Source organism: Centropristis striata, chromosome 15 (genome assembly GCF_030273125.1).
Source record: "Centropristis striata isolate RG_2023a ecotype Rhode Island chromosome 15, C.striata_1.0, whole genome shotgun sequence".
Classification (NCBI taxonomy): domain Eukaryota; kingdom Metazoa; phylum Chordata; class Actinopteri; order Perciformes; family Serranidae; genus Centropristis; species Centropristis striata.
Genome location: NC_081531.1, coordinates 26,677,511 through 26,694,223, shown reverse-complemented (window position 1 = coordinate 26,694,223; position 16,713 = coordinate 26,677,511). Strand labels below are relative to the sequence as shown.

Genomic DNA, 16,713 nt, shown 5'->3' with positions numbered 1-16,713 from the left:
TAACATGATGAATGAGTCATTGCAATGTTTTAGCTCTCTGCACGAAATTTACCTCGGGGAGACAACCTTCTGCTTTTTTTCTGACGCAAAATTACTTTTATTATTACACTCTCCTCAATTAACACATTGAATGGATGCAATAGTTAATAATAATTATGATTATTTAAAAATAAACTTAAAAAACGACCTTTTCAAGCAAGCTTTTGATTAAGAATGGTTTATAGACATTTTTTAATTCACTTATTTTATTATTTTAAATCTAATTCTAATTGATTTAATTCATTATAAATATTATATTTTTCTTATCAATTTATATTTATTTTTAATATTTTGTTTTTATCTAGGTTTTAATCTTGATATTTTATTATGATAGCTTTAGATCAATTTTTATTGTATTTCAATTGTTCTTTAATCTAGTTTTTATTTCACTTTCTTTTAACTTTACTGTTGTTGTTAAATGTTTTACCTTTTTTATTACACTTTCATCACTAATTGTCTTGTCTTATTTGCTAAATTGTTTTGTTTTTTCAGTCTACACACGTTATTCTTCTCGTCATCTGTAAGGCAGATATGTAAAGTACCTCTATGAAAGGTACTTAACGAAAAAAGTTTTAACTTGTAATTGCAGTTAATGTCTAAGCAGCCTAATTGTTTGCTTCTATTCCCAGAAAATGTACTTTTATAAAGAAATTTGATCCAAACCTGCCCCCTTGTGGCCACATTTGTTACACACAGTGAGAATTATCCTGTGGATTTACAGAGGACAGTCTTGATTCAGATCTCTTTCTTCAGTAAAAGTACTAATACCACACTGTGAAATGACTACACTACAAGTAAAAGTCCTGCATTCAAAAGTTAGTAAAAGTACAAAAGGATCAACATCAAAATGTACTTAAAGTATCAAAAGCAGAAGTACTTGTTATGCAGATGACCCCACACAGATTGTTAAATGTATACCAAATATATTATTCAATTAATATTATGATGCATTCATGTAAGCAGCATGTATCAAGATAGGGCTCATTTTAACTACTTAATACTGTTATGAGGTTTTATTTTAAAAAAACAAACCCAAGAAGTCAAATCACTTTAACCCATAAGAACCAGGACCCAGAAATCCTTAAAGGAAAATTATGGGGGATATACCACAGACCAAGTGAACACATTTGGGATATTTAAAAAAAAAAAAAAATACTACTCCTAAGTGTCAAAGATCTGTAATGTGACATATATGTCATCATCAATACATGTAGAAATAAGTGTCATATCACTTATCTACATATAACCAATTTGGCTGGCCAGTTAAAACACGTTAAAAAAATTAAAAGCAGTTTTCCTCAGTTTTACCTTTTGCATAGTTACTACAGTTAGACTTTGTAGGGCAGTACAGTACTTGAGTAAATGTACTTAGTTACTTTCCACCATTGTCAAATTCCCAACACTGTATAAAAACCCCCAAAGAATTCCAACAGAATTTGAGAATGTCACGACACAAAGGACACACATGCAGCGATCAAACAGCTCTTCATGAATTTATTTCAAGCCTGAGCTCATGCAAGTTGGATTCATTCTAGTAAAAATGTAAGACTGTCAAATTTGCAACATGGTCTCACAGAAATCCGTGAAATAGCCACGGATTTCGCCTAACTCAAAATCCGTGGAATAGCCATGGAATCGCTCAAATTTCCATGAAAGTGACACGGATTTCGCTACAATGCAAGTTAATGACGGTCATATCCCGTGGCTATTCCAACATACAAAGTGATTATGTACATACACTGAGTGAAGATTTAGAAAATAAAACATTTTTAAAATCCATTTTTATGCAGAAACTAAGTCAAAATATTGATTTTTCACTAAAAATGAGAGAACTGTCGGCCATGTTTTTTGTTCTGACCGCTGGGACCTTGAAAGTCACGTGACTTGGAACAAACCAATAGCCACGGGATATGACTGTCATTAACTTGCATTGTAGCGAAATCCGTGTGTTTCACGGAAATTTGAGCGATTCCGTGGTTATTCCACGGATTTTGAGTTAAGCGAAATCCGTGGCTATTTCACGGATTTCTGTGAGACCAGGTTCCAAATTTGTCAGTTGATACAAAGAAAAATATGCAAAACCATAACAATCTAGAATGAATCCTGTTTCAGTTACAGTAGTTGTGAATGTCTTAAACTAGATTGTGTTATCAGAAAATGTCTGAATGGCTGCAGACCCACAAAGAAAAAAGATCAAATAACACATAAAAGATTTTTCAGTAACTCCCTTTTAATTCAAAGTAAAACAGCAATATAAAATGATGAAAATCAACATTCATAGACAGGGAGATACAATATGACATGAAAATAAACAAAAAGAGGAGGAGGGTTGCATTTACATTGTGCATTAACACTGTACATTTCATCATTGTTTTCTATTTAAATCTCAGTTTACTCTTTATTACAAACAGGGTTAGTCTCAACCAGTACTGGCAACAGTACACATAAAAAAGATCAAATTAATGTACTCCAAGCTTGTTTGGCGTTTTTTTCATTGTTACTTTTCTTTTCAGTGAAGTGATGTTGCATCAGTGGAGGGAACAGCCAAAAAAACACAAACCAATAACAGTTGGGCTGGGAAATAATGTAGAATATGTTCTCTACAACTTAGTAGAGAGTAGTCAGAAAATTTAGATATTTTTCCACTTTTTCCACTTCTTGTAAAGTTTACTCTTAAAAAAGGCTAAATAGTTACATCAGTTAGTTATGGATCATACAGATTTAGAGAAACTGTAGAAGTTCCAAGTTTATTCTGCCCTACAAAGTCTAACTGCAGTAACTACGGAAAGAGTAAAACTGAGAAAAACTGCTTTAAAATGTTTTAATGTTTTTTTTTTTTACTGCCAGCCAAATGGGTTATAGGTAGGTAAGTGATATAATACGTATTTCTACATGTATTGACCTTTGACCCCAAAAATGTAGTTACAGCCCTCTGGTTTTGCATTGCTGAAAAAAAGGTCTAATAGTAAAGCAAAACCAGACTGCAGTAACAACAAGGTTGTTGTCTTCTTTCAGCTTTTATATTTTGTTTTCAGTTTTACATTTTAAAATTAATTTTGTTATAAGTGTATTTAAAAGTGTTTAATAACTATTCCAAGATTTGCGTCTTTTAGACTTGTAAGTAATGTTATATTTTAGTATTAATATAATTTTATCTCACTTTTTTACTTAATCAATATCTAGATAATAATTTCCCTATCAAATACATTAATAATTCATATTGTTCTCGTCTTCACTATTCAACACAATGAAGAAATACAAGGCTACATTGTATCACAGTCGAACTTACTGCTATCTGCTTTGGTTGTGAGTTAGATTTTGTAGAGACTGCAATTTTTAGATCATTATTTTTCTGAAATAAATCAAAATTTAAATCTAAAACCTTGTCAAAAGATAAAACAGACATCAAGGAGTACATTTTTAGTTTTAATTCAATTTCGACCAAAAATGTAGTTACTGCAGTTAGATTTTGTAGGGCAGTGTGGTTGGTAGGGATTAAACCATTCCTTTCTAAATGTTCAGATAGAAAGTGAAAAGGGCATTTTCACCCTGATTAATACGTTCCAATTTGATTTCACTGGGTCATTTGTGTTTATTCACCCAGAACAGCACCACGTCAGTTGTAAACTAGCTAGAAACGGGACACACTAACCACGTGTCTGTGTGTCTGTGTTAAGCTTGGCAGTAGCTCCAGTTGTTTTATTTCCCTACAGTCTCCTTGCTGCAGGTTCAACTATATCGCAGCTTCATCTTTGTGTCAATATATGCCTTCTCTGCCAATTCTGTGCCCAATCATGTTTCTTCCCATCCACTGTGAATGCAATCACCTCGTGTTCCATCTTATCTGAAAAGAGTGCTGCATTTTTCTCCTTCTTTAACTTTATTCTGCATTTTAAAAGAACTACAGAATTGTTAAATGTACAGCATCATAGAGTAAACCTATAATATCATGCATGTTTAGCAAAACCCAACCTGAATGTACAGGTGCATCTCAAAACATTAGAATATGATGGAAAAGTTTATTTCCAGTAGTTCAAGTCAAACAGCCCCAACCAAGTATCGAGTCATATAGATGGACATACTTTTCAGAGGCCAACATTTACATATTAAACATACTTTTTAAAATTGGTCTTTTGTAATATTCAATTATTTTCAGACACTGAATTTTAGGTCTTCATTAAATGTAAGCATAATGTAAGCTGTGTGTCATGGATCTATATAATGTGTTATTACACCTTTTTGAAATGAATTACTGACATAAATAAACTTTCTATGATATTCTAATTTATTGAGATGCACATGTATTACATTGCAGCCACACAGCTGCCTTCTATTTGCTTATTCAGTGACAGTGGTAATGTTACTTCAGTCATTTTATAGTTCTAGGTTTACAAATAGTGAGCAGCTGGAACGTTCTGTAAACAGAAAGCACTATTTGATATGTTTGCCATAAATTTGGCAATTTCCAATTCTGCTCCAAATGTGCAATTTGGGCTACTAAAAAGGATTGAGTGGAGGAATTAGCAAGGGAAAGGGAGGTCAAAAACAAATATTAATAACCCTGCAGAATGTCTTTGTTTTTTAAAGTTAAACTGCATCCCCTCTCCTCACCCATATAATTTTAATATAATCCCTTAATGCAAAATATGTCTTGTTGGCTCATCAGTTCCCTGAACAGCAGTCTGGTGACAGTGGACATGTTGCTTCAGCACAACAACATGTACATATATGTATAGATATATACATTAAAAAAAACAACCTTCCTGCCAGTACAAGTATGAAATATACAATAAAAATGTCTAAAACTTTAATATGATACACAGTGATAGATTTTGCAAAGTTGCAGAGCTTAAGCTTGTCAAGTAAAAAGTAGCGGGCTAGGGTAATGTAAGGACGACAGGCTGAGTGCTGGGGGTCCGTTTCAGTGCTTCACACTTTTTACTCACTACTGTGCTCTTCATCAGGAGGAAGAAATTATATTTTAGGAAAGGAAATTGAATAAAAAGGAGAAATGGCAACTCAATTAGCTACTCTCCCTGACCAGAACGAACATACAGAGTCTGGGATTCTTGAGTTTCTGAACTTTTAATTAAAGGTATACTATGCAGGATACGTTGCTTTCTGTTTGTAAACATGACATTCAAATTTGGCCCCTCCTCTTCGGCTCAATTGAAATCAAAGCAAACTTCAGATTCACAAGTTTTGGAAACAGGCTTTGTCTGTTTGGCATTTCACCAGGCTTTGTTTCATAGCCCCAAAAATGATGCAAAAGAGAAAATAAAGGCAGGATCTCTGCAGATACAGAAAGTTATTTTTGTATGATTATAGAAATTGTTTTATATACAGTCATGGAAAAAATATTAGACCACCCTTTTTCTTTAATTTCTTTCTTCCTGGTACAACTAAAGATACATTTGTTTGGACAAATATAATGATAACAAAAATAGCTGATAAGAGTTTCATTTAAGAGCTGATATCTAGACATTTTCCATGGTTTTCTTGATAATAACCAAAATAATTTTCAATAAAACCATGGAAAATGTCTAGATATCAGCTCTTAAATTAAATCTTATCAGCTATTTCTGTTGTTATCATTATATTTGTACAAACAAATGTACCTTTAGTTATACCAGGCATTAAAGTGAACAATTAATTGGAGAAAACAAGGGTGGAATAATAACTGGCTGTGTATCGCCCTGCCTAGTTTACCTTTAGGTGCTCAATATGACAGAGTTGCATTTCTCATACATTCATTAATAGCATTAAAACCTTCTTGGCACCAACTATCATTTAACTCCATGAAAAGTGACTGTAGTGGATAAAGTGAAGAGCACAGTCTAAGTGGAGAGAAGGGCGTCGCAGTACACTGTAGCCATTGTTCTCTAGTATTGCACTGAAACAGTTTGGCAATAAACCCTTAGGCACAAAGCTAACTAACCAGACCGGCAGCAAGCATCTAAATCCACCCAAACACAGGTGTAACACTGTCCATGTTAGATTTGAAGAAGTGATCCCCAGGTACAGCCTAAACCCTAAACCCTGCCATGAGTCCAGTTTATAAACAGCACTGAGAGCAGAAAAGAGCAGAATAAGATCATAGTGCAAATAAGAAAGCAGGGCTTCAAACTACCAGAGACGTGACTATGATGGAAGGAGAATCATTAACAGCGCTCACAAGTGCCACGTTTGTTTTAGCAGCAGTGGCAACACCTGACCACGATGATCAAATATGCAAAATGCTGGTTAAAAATGGAACTCTGTTAAAAAATAAATACTCTACAGTCATGCCTGTTTGTGATGGGAACACTGGAATGTATGAAAATATTTCAAGCGTTGTCTCATAGAAATATCTTAATGCATTTCTTTTTTATTTTCTTGTCTCATCTTTGAGAGTCAATGCTCGTTTTTAAAAAAAATGCAGAAGCAAACAAATTTAAATCTTTTTTTTTAAACTAAAACCAGATGAGCAGCTGTTTCTCAGCAAAGAATGTGTCAGAGAAACAGTCTTGAATGAATGAATGTTAATGTCACATTCCATTGAGCAGACATACAGACATGTACTGTAAGATCTAGAGTTTACACCAGGGTGACCAGAAGGAAAGGGCTGACATTTGGGAGAGTTTTGGGTGTCCTGGTTGTATTTATGCATAAACTAATCATCAGGTGACAGGTATGTTCCAGTCATTTTAAACACTTTTACACCAACTAAGATTGTCTTTAATGTGAAGGAGCTTACAAACACATTTTTCATCACAAATGACTCCCACAGTGGCAGCTGCAACTGTCATCTTACTTAAAAAAGGTCAATAATCTGTGATAACCTTATTAGTGCAGTAGACATAGAAAAACACCCATGAGAGAAAATAAGGCTTTAGGAATTAGATTCAATTGCGCAATTTATAATTATTCTTTGATTTCAGAGCAGAAACAGCTAATCAGTCGTGAGTCAAATGTCTCTACATCAGAACTAGGGCTGCAACTAATGATTATTTTCATTATCGATTAATCTGTTGATTATTTAAACGATTAATTGGTTAGTTGTTTGGTTAATAGAAATGTTGAAAAATATCAATCAGTGTTTCCCAAACCACAAGATGACGTTCTCAAATCTCTTGTTTTGTCCACAAACCAAAGAGATATTCAGTTTATTGTCATAAAGGAACAAAGAAAACAGAAATATTCACATTGAAGAAGCTGAATTCAGAGAATTTGGACTTATTGTCTTTAAAAAAACTGCAATTATTCGATTATCAAAATAGTTTAATTTAATAAATGATTATTGTTTGATTAATCGAATAATTGTTGCAGCTCTAATCAGAACTTATTCGCAAAAACCTTTTCCATCTTTAGTGCATTAGCGTAAAAACTTATGTGTTTTTTTCTGAAAGTTTCACTGAATTTTGGTGTTTCTATCAAGCTTTTCTCATGCAAATCTTCAAAATGAGCACAAACATTTGTAGATGGAAAAACGGTGACTGTAGTCTGATAATTACAACACTCTCTAATTACTATCAAGCTGCCGGACATGTGAGAGGCTGACAAACAGCTGCCATAAAACTGGACTAGTCCGTGGCCCTATATTACTCTTTGTTTCATGTTAACTCAATGTCACTACCTACCACATACTACATTTTATTTCAAAATCTTGGAACTTTTAGTGGTTTTTAGGAGCCCTCCTACTGATAATATATGTTTTGTGAATATGGCCCCAGATCTTTTCTTCAAACATTAGACAAATCCATGGTGGATTTAAAACACATGTTCATTTACTCCATTTATAGACCCGTCACCTGATGGCTCTCCAGACAGCAGACAAAGGTGCAGCTCATCACAGTCAATGCTGCATTAAGGTAGATGTCTACCGAACATACAACAGGACCGTTTCGTTAAATATCAGCCTCCTGTATGTGTCTAACAGCATACAGAGAGCTTGTTCATATGATGCATCACCATAATCATTTATTTTTGGGACAAACAGGACAGGATACAGGACCACTGCTCCTAATTTGGGACTGTCCCAAATGTTTCAGGATGTCTGGTCACCCTAGTTTACACACTTTTAGAAACCCGCTGTATGACTAGAGTTTCTGCACAGCACAATCATCCAGCAAAGTAGTTCAAAGTTAAGGTTGTGTTAGAAATACACTCGTGGTGGCTTGCGTACTGTACATTCATACACACACGCATTAATTCAAGATACTGGTCGAACAAATTATATTTAAGTGCATCTAATGGGTGAAGTTTGCCACACTGAACTGTACAATAAATGCATTTATGTTTTACTTATCCAAGCACTTAAAATTTAATTTTGTGCAGTTTCCTTGTGACAGACATCATAGCTGACAGTCTGAACAGCTATAATGTGGTAAACTCCACCCAGCTGGTACTTCATGGTGGTTAAAACAAACAGAATTACTTGAAACTAGTCTGAGTTTGTACCCTTGACACACACACACTCACACACACACATGCACACCTCTCTCACACACGCATCCTGAAAAACACTGCGGCACATTCTATCTCAATGCAAACAAATGATATTCACATTCAGAAATTGCTGACATTTTCTGCACTGTGTTCGCTCAGACACTCACTACACGAGGGTGAAGTGCATGCTGGGCTTTAGCTGTCGTCCTCTGCGTTGCTCTGGGCCCTCTCTGGATTGGAGGAGCCTTCGAAGCGTTGGGAGGCGATGATCGCCTGGTGAGACATACTCTTCCTCACTATGTCACCTTTCCTCCACAGCACGATCTCCTGCAACCACACAATACAAGAATAATGACATACAGGAGAATACCAGTTTCTGCCCTCCAACAGGCCATTCATAGTCCTTCCATTTATATGTATCCAGCTGGAGAGTCCATCCTGTTTATCCAAAATTAGTGTGCTGCTAATGTTAGCCAATATCCACTTTTGCCCTCTTAAAAAGGAGCCACAGGAGACGTTCAACAACTGGTTTCTGTTCCTTCTCTCTTAGTGACAGTAAACATCCAGTTGAGTCAGAAGAGCCAAAACATTAAAAGTCATTAGGGATGGGAATAATTAATCCATGATCTATTAATGTTCGTTAAAAATTTGGTCGATCATGTGGAACTTTTAATCGATCTGTGTATTTTCAAATTTGAAATTTCTCTATTTTATCTGCTTATCAGTCCTCACTGAACTGAAACCGAACGTTCAGTTCTGTGGCCGTACATCAATAAGCCAATGAGCTGAGAATTAAGTTGGATAAAGCTTCAGTTTGCAAGCTGAAAGTTGCAAAAAAAAACTATAAACACACAGAAATACAAGAGTATGAATTGGAGCAAAACTAGCTTACTGTATCCTCATGCCTCTTCAGGGGCTAAAACATGAAAATGTTGAACTCCTTGATGTTATCTTTAAAGTTTAATCTCACTTAATTTAGTTTAACAATCGACAGGATCAAATCTCTTTTCGTGAGGGCCAATGAGATTTGGACTCTGACAAATACAAGAAATGGAAAGACACTTTGCTGTTTATGAGCAAATCAGGAGCCAGCTGAGTGGCTGTGTTTCAGCATTATGCCCTGCCTCCTGACATTTCAACCACCCCTATCCTAAACCAAATGGAGAGTTTCCAAGAGGTGAATACGCATCTGACAAAGACAATCTCCTGTTGTGTGCTACGTGTAAAAGGGCAAGACATTGTCGTCACGGCTCAAAAGAACCACCCACTGCTGGACCAGTGAGAGCCCTTGTGTGAGATGGAGATCATTTCCAAGCCAACATGAAGCCACAGTGCAGTGTGTGTGTACCTGCTGCTTGAAGTAGCGTCTTTCCTCCTCATCTATGAGGACCAGGTTGAGGTAGTACCGCACCGAGAACTTCTTGTTAATGTCCCTCATGGTGGGCGTCATCTCATAGCCTGCCAGGAACAGCCTGATGGGGATGGACTCTCCTGCAGCACAGGAGGTTAGAAGCAGATGTAGTGTGTGACATATGAACTGACAACAGAAACATATTTCATTATCCAGTGAGTAAAGGAGAGAGCCTCGTCATTACCTCTGACTGGTGCACCGTCCATGATCTCATACTTTGCCATGGTGTCATTCTCATGGTAGACGTTTGGCCCTGTGCCAGTGGTCTCCCGCTTGATGATGTCAATCTCCATGTGCTTGATCTTAATTCTCACCAGCAGAAAGTAAATCTTCCCTACAATCACATCTTTAAGGTGATACCTGCAAACAAACGGTAGAATCTGTCAAAGCCAAATTCTTGTTTTCCCAATTAATCTTACTATACTTTTATAAGAAGATAGGCCCGGACGTTTATATGATCATGATTAGTGATTGCGATACATTTCATGTTGTTTATGGTGATCAGCTGTGAGCATATTTACTCGATCAAACATGTCGGAAATGACCTTTTCCTGCTTCACTACTGTTTGTAATTTGCTGGAGAAGTAAACAGGAAGACCGAACGTGGAGCTAAACGCGGAGCTGATATGGTGCATTCAATAGTGATGGAACGGCTATGGTGCGTTCAAGAGCGGGGCATATGAAAACTCACAGAGAAACAAGTTATTACAGAAATCGTTACAATAATCAAGATTGGACAATATGAAAAAATATATCGTGAACACTTTTTGCCATTTCGCCCAGCCCTATGAGAAGGTACCATTAACAGGTAGAATTCCAAACAAAAAGACAGAACTCAGAGTTATTTTAGTGGATTATAATACAAAGAAACTCATACTTGGATTTATTGTACTCAAACTCTATGTGTAGACAATCCTCGATGCCCACTTCCATCTTGATGGAGGAGTTGAGCTCAGGGTAGGTGCTGAGTGTGTGTACCACAATGTCCAGCTCTTTGCTGATGTCATTTAGCCTCCGGCTTACTGTTGCCCTCAGAAAGTAGCTGAAAGGGAAAAAAAAAAAGATTACATGGCTTTGAAACAAAACAACAAGGGTCTGGCTGCAGTGGCTGACTCCCCCTGACTCCTTGGTAATCCAAAAAAGGGGCAAAGAAAGACTGAGGCAGCCACCTGTCACTCAAAGTGGCCATGGCCTTAATGATGTATAACTTTTTAGTTGGGCATTTTAACATTGGACTTTATGGGGTCTGACTTCCTTTGGCAGTCAGCTCCAAGGAACTACAGTTTTTGCTCCTTGTTGGAAACAGGAGGGAAGCCAGACTCTCTCTAACTTCAGCCATTGTTTTCTTCAATTTCTTGTTCATTTTAATGATCAACAAAAATATCTCATAAGTGTTTAATTTAAGAGCTGATATCTAGCCATTTCCATGATTTTTCTTGATAGTAACCAACTTCTATGAGCTATTTTTATTGTTATCATTATATTTGTCCAAACAAATGTACCTTTAATTATACCAGGCATTAAAATGAACACGAAATTGAAGAAAAAGGGTGGTCTAATATTTTTTTCCATGACTGTATATAAACGATTTCTATAATCATACAAAAACAACTTTCTGTATCTGCAGAGATCCTGCCTTTATTTTCTCTTTTGCATAATTTTTGGGGCTATGAAAATAGCAGACAAAGCACCCAAAAAATATAAAAAGCCTGGTGAAATGCCAAGCAGACAAAGCCTGTTTCCAAAACTTGTCAATCTGAGGTTTGCTTTTATTTCAATTGAGCCGAAGAGGAGGGGCCAAATTTAAATGTGGTGTTTACAAACAGAAAGCAACATATCCTGCATAGTATACCTTTAATTAAAAGTTCAGAAACTCAAGATTCCCAGACTCTGTATCTTAGTCCTGGTCAGGGAGAGTAGCTAATTGAGTTGCCATTTCTCCTTTTTATTCAGTTTCCTTTCCTCTTAGCTCTTAAATTAAACTCTTATGGGATATTTTTGTTGTTATCATTATATTTGTCCAAAAAATGTACCTTTAGTTGTACCAGGCATTAAAATCAACAAGAAAGCAAGGAGAAAACAAGGGTAGTCTAACAATTTTTCCATGACTGTATAATACAGTCACACTGGTTTAAAGAGGGAATAAGGACACATCTCCTGCTGACTCGCCACAATAAGGCATTGTATCAATGACAAGGAACATGCCATCAGCTGATAATAATTCAGAAGACTTAGTTAAACTTATTAAGATTAGAGCCAATGGAAAACACTTAACCTTCTAACATGAAAGTCGCTATGCACTATTATGCTATTAGATATAAGTGTATGCATGTGTTATTACATAATTGATGCTCACCACACAGTGCACACAGCAGAGCTTACCGTAATTTGACGTTCTGCCCGGTGTAAGACTCGTAGGGTTTCTCCACATGTGTGAACTCAAAGTCAAACGTCTGTGACTGTGTGAGCTCCCCCGGCCGAGCCAAGTCTTTCACAAGAGACACAAACTCGTGGTGGTTTCCTCTGTCATAGTACAGCTCTGGAAGAGACAGATTCACAGACAGTGGAGCAATTTAACAGATTCTAATAAAGGGTTTGCACACAAGCTTTTCCTTCAGTGCTGACAGCTGATCAAATGTGATCAGCAGTAAACTGTCAAAAGAAAACTGTAAATTGACTGTAGTCAAATCCATTTAACTGAACTAATCACTGGGCCGTCATTGTTCATCCAGTCTGACGTTGGGCAACCTTTTTGTTCAACATATTAAATACCGCTATTCCTCTTTTTAAAAGGCCAGTTTCAAGGCTGCCATTTTGCCCTTCTAGCCCAAATATAAAGCACTTCTGCTTTTTCTTTATTTGGAGACAAATGGTGGTGAACAGAACAGGGAAAAGGGAGGAGTCCAGGAGTGATGAAAAATGTCCAGATACATTTATTCTCAAAGTGTCTAGAATGGACAAAGTAAGAGGAACATCTTCCTGTTGCTGCAAACTCAGCTTCACCACGCAGATAGGAGTTTAATAAATTACGTAAGAAATAAAAACAGAACAGTATGTGCCTTTTTAAAGATGTTAACAAGCATTAGTGAAACTGAATGGGGGACTATTTTTTTCTTAATCAGGTGGGCCCTGAGGTCGACTTTACACAGGGCAACCTTTGTGCTCGTAGTTCCAGATTTCAAAACAGCATTTTCACGGTTTACTTCAACACAATGAAAAGTTACCATCTAAGGCTGACCTCAGGCTTTAATGACGTGTCCTGATTTTGCCGACACAAAATCAGGGTGAGTATTACTGTGAAGTACTCAGATCTGTGCCAGGAAAACAACAGTGGAAAAACACTCATTTATCTGTAAACATCCTACAAGTATTATCATTAAAGTGCACTTAACTATCAAAAGTAATAGTACTTATTATGCAGCTGAATGTGTATATGGGGCTTTTACCACTGATGCATTAATGTGTAAAAAAATTTTAATGTCCTAAGAGAGGTTCTCCACTTTGTGAAAAACTGTGTGGGCAAATTATCCAACGCTTAAAGAACAACATTTCTCAACATACAATTAAGGGGAATTAAGGGATTTTACCATCTACAATCAATAACATCAATAAAAGACTCAGAGAATCCTGAGAAATATCTGCACTTCAGGGGCAAGGCTGACAACTAAAATTGGATACCTGTGACCTTCCTCAGGTAGCCATGAACAACCAACATGACTGTAAAAAGGACATTACTAAATGAGCTTGGGAACACTTGGAAAAAAAAACTTTGTCAGCAAACACAGTTCGTCGCTGTATCTAGTTAAGCCTCAACCACACAAAGAGAAAGCCATACATCAACAACATCCAGAAATGTGCAGTGTTCCCTGGGCCTTAGCTTATATGAGATACATGTTCTGTAGTCTGATGAGTCCATATTTTAAACAGTTTTTGTAAATCATGGATGTTGTGTCCTCCGGTCTAAGAAGGAAACCTCATCCAGATAGTTACCAGCATCTGTGATGGTATGTGGGTGTGTTAGTGCAACTGTCACATCTGTGAAGGCCCCATTAATGCTGAAAAGTACATACAGGAGTAACATATGCTGCCAGCCTGACAACCTCTTCTCTAGGGATGTCTCTGCTTATATCAGCAGGACAATGCAGAGACACATTCAGTATGTGTTACTACAACATGGCTTCGAAGGAAAAGAGTGCAGCTACTAGACTGGCCTGCCTGCAGTCCAGACCTATCTACCATTAAAAAATGTGTCGCATTATAAAGTGCAAAATACGACAACAGAGACCCTGGACTTTTGAGCAGCTGAAGTCTTGTAGGAGCTATTTCATTAGTTTGATTATTATTGTTTATTTTGTATTTATTTTTGTGCACACTAGGGGCACTAAGCAGCAGACAGGTATTGATAAAGGTAGCAGGTGGCAGTGACAGTTAATGCACCAGAAGGGACACAGTTTTTTTACTGGAGCAAAGAGAGGCAGCATGAAATGTTTGTTTGCCTTGAATTGGAAATTGAATAAACCAAAACATCAATGGACTTCATTTTGCCTGAGTACATCCTAATCGAACTGATGCATCAGTAGCCCTCTGTGCAAGTTTTAAAGGTGAAAGAACTATCCTACAAATAGCTATTACACGTATATTAAGGAAGAATGGGAAACCAGTTCACTTTCAAAATTTAAATAATTAGTCTCCTCAGTTTTTAACACTGCTGTTAAAGAAAGTGTGAGTCAAATATACCCCCGTGCCAATTTTTTTGTAACGTTTTGCATGCATCAAATAGAGGTGGATATCCACGATACCTGAGTCACGACACAATATTATTGCTATTTCAAACATTTCGCGATATGGTGAGTATTGCGATACAATATATTGCGATTTAACTGCATTTTGTGTGCACAAAATTAAATTCAATCAAGAACTGTTTTGTCAAATAAGAGAAAATTATCTGTCTGTTCATCTCACTTCAGTCTTTTTATTTCTCCACAATGAGAGTCAAACCCACAAACTGAACTGAACTGGATATCAAATATGTATGGACGACAACCACTGCAGCATTTTATCAAAATCCTGACACATGGTGCCTATAGATTCCTTAGATCTAGTTTCATGATACCAATATATCCAATATATTCCTAAAAGTGAACCTTCTACTAAAAAACTAAAATGGTGAAAATACTGACGACCGCCGGAACGCTAAATATCAATACTTGGCGGCCATGAATTGATTGAATATCGCCATGCAAAACATTGCAATACTATGCTGTATTGATTTTTTCCCCCCACCTCTAGAGTTTATCCCTTTTTACATTCAATTTGTTGTTTTCGACAGGCTTTAAATTGAACATATGTTACAAAGAATTGGCAAAGTTTTCTTTATTTTCAATTTCAGAAATAATTCCCAGATTTTTGGAATCAGGGTTTTCGTGTTCAAGATCAGTCTAATACCACAACACAAATTTTTATTTGCAATCAGCTAGTAATTACATTATGTCAGTCCTGGCTGGACTTCTATCTAGTTACTTCTTATTGTGAAATAACTCACAGATCTGCCAAAAAAGCTCATCATTTTTTAAAAGCAAGTTCACTTTCAAAATATAAATAATTAGGCTCCTCAGTTATTTAATACTGCTGTTAAATAAAGTGTGAGTCAAATATGCCTCTGTGCCAATTTTTTTGGCCTTCTAAGTGGCTTGAAAGATATATTGGTTCTCATAGACTTTATATGGCTGCCATCTCTGATCCACAATCTTGATGAAGTGGCTCCTACCAAAAATTGAAACCTGTGGTGATAGAGAGCATGTGGGAAAAATTTGGTGCTTTTGTCCGGCGTGTCCCCTTTATTTAGCTAAGCCGCCTGACTATAACTAGTTTAGGACTGACACAATGCAATTTCTAGCAGTTTGCAAATACAAGTTTGTGTTGTGGTATTAGACTGATTTTTGAACATGAAATCCCTGATTACAAAAAAATCTGGTAATTATTTCTGAAATGTAAATTAAACAGAGTGGCATACTTTGCTAATCCTTTGTAACATGTGAAACTTATGGTGATAGAGAGCATGTGGAAAAAATGTGGTGCTTTTGTCCGGCGTGTCCCCATTCTTCTTAAATCTGGTCCTAAGCCGCCTGACTATTACTTCTTATTGTGAAATAATTCACAGTTCTGACAAAACAGCTCATCGTTTTTTTTTAAATCAAGGGTCAAAGGTCACTGAGACAGCTAGCCAATGGCTGCTGTGTCAGCTGACGTTAGCTTGCACCCACAACTGTCACGAGACCTGACAGTTAGGTGTAAACTGCCACTTGTGACACCAGTCAGCGGCCTGTGAGCCGCTAACTGTTTCCTCAATAACATAACTACAGTAATAAAGTACGCAGTGTGAGTATTAGTAGTGTCGTCAGCCTGTAGCTCCTCTAAGACTTTGGCTACTTGTCAGTGAAGCGCAGGCCGCCAGCCGCTCACCTATCTGGCCGATAAACTCGATCTTGATGCCGTTGTGCTCCAGCCTCTTGCCCGGGTACTTGAGCGTCACGTTGACCCTCCCGGACACCGTCTCTCCGTCGTAGAACAGAAAGTATTTGTCCTTCCTGCCGTCTTCGCTCTTATGCTCAGCTTTCTTTCTCGTTTCAGCGTCGTTCAGAACTATATCGATGTCCGCACTTTGACCGAAACCAAAGAAGCTCATGGCTGCAGCTGTCAGTCACTCTGTCACCGTGTCTGTCCCCGCGGAGAGAAAGACCCGCTGGTCTAAGAGAAACAGACCTGGAGTTGTTCTGGTTCTGCTGCTGTAGGTGTCCAACCCAATGCTGCTTCCCAGATTATTGAATGTTTAGAGT

The 16,713-nt window shown here is 37.0% G+C and overlaps 1 protein-coding gene across 1 annotated transcript; it reads right to left on the bottom strand.

Moving 5' to 3' along the window:
- Positions 1-2,249: 2,249 nt before the first annotated feature.
- LOC131986323 (vacuolar protein sorting-associated protein 26B-like) lies at positions 2,250-16,701 on the bottom strand. Its single transcript, XM_059351217.1, has 6 exons — positions 16,340-16,701; positions 12,260-12,416; positions 10,755-10,919; positions 10,062-10,237; positions 9,815-9,957; positions 2,250-8,793 (listed from the first exon to the last, which is right to left on the bottom strand). The coding sequence occupies exons 1-6, from the start codon at positions 16,560-16,562 to the stop codon at positions 8,662-8,664; spliced, it is 996 nt and encodes a 331-aa protein (XP_059207200.1). The 5' UTR covers positions 16,563-16,701; the 3' UTR covers positions 2,250-8,661.
- Between the last annotated feature and the right edge of the window lie 12 nt (positions 16,702-16,713).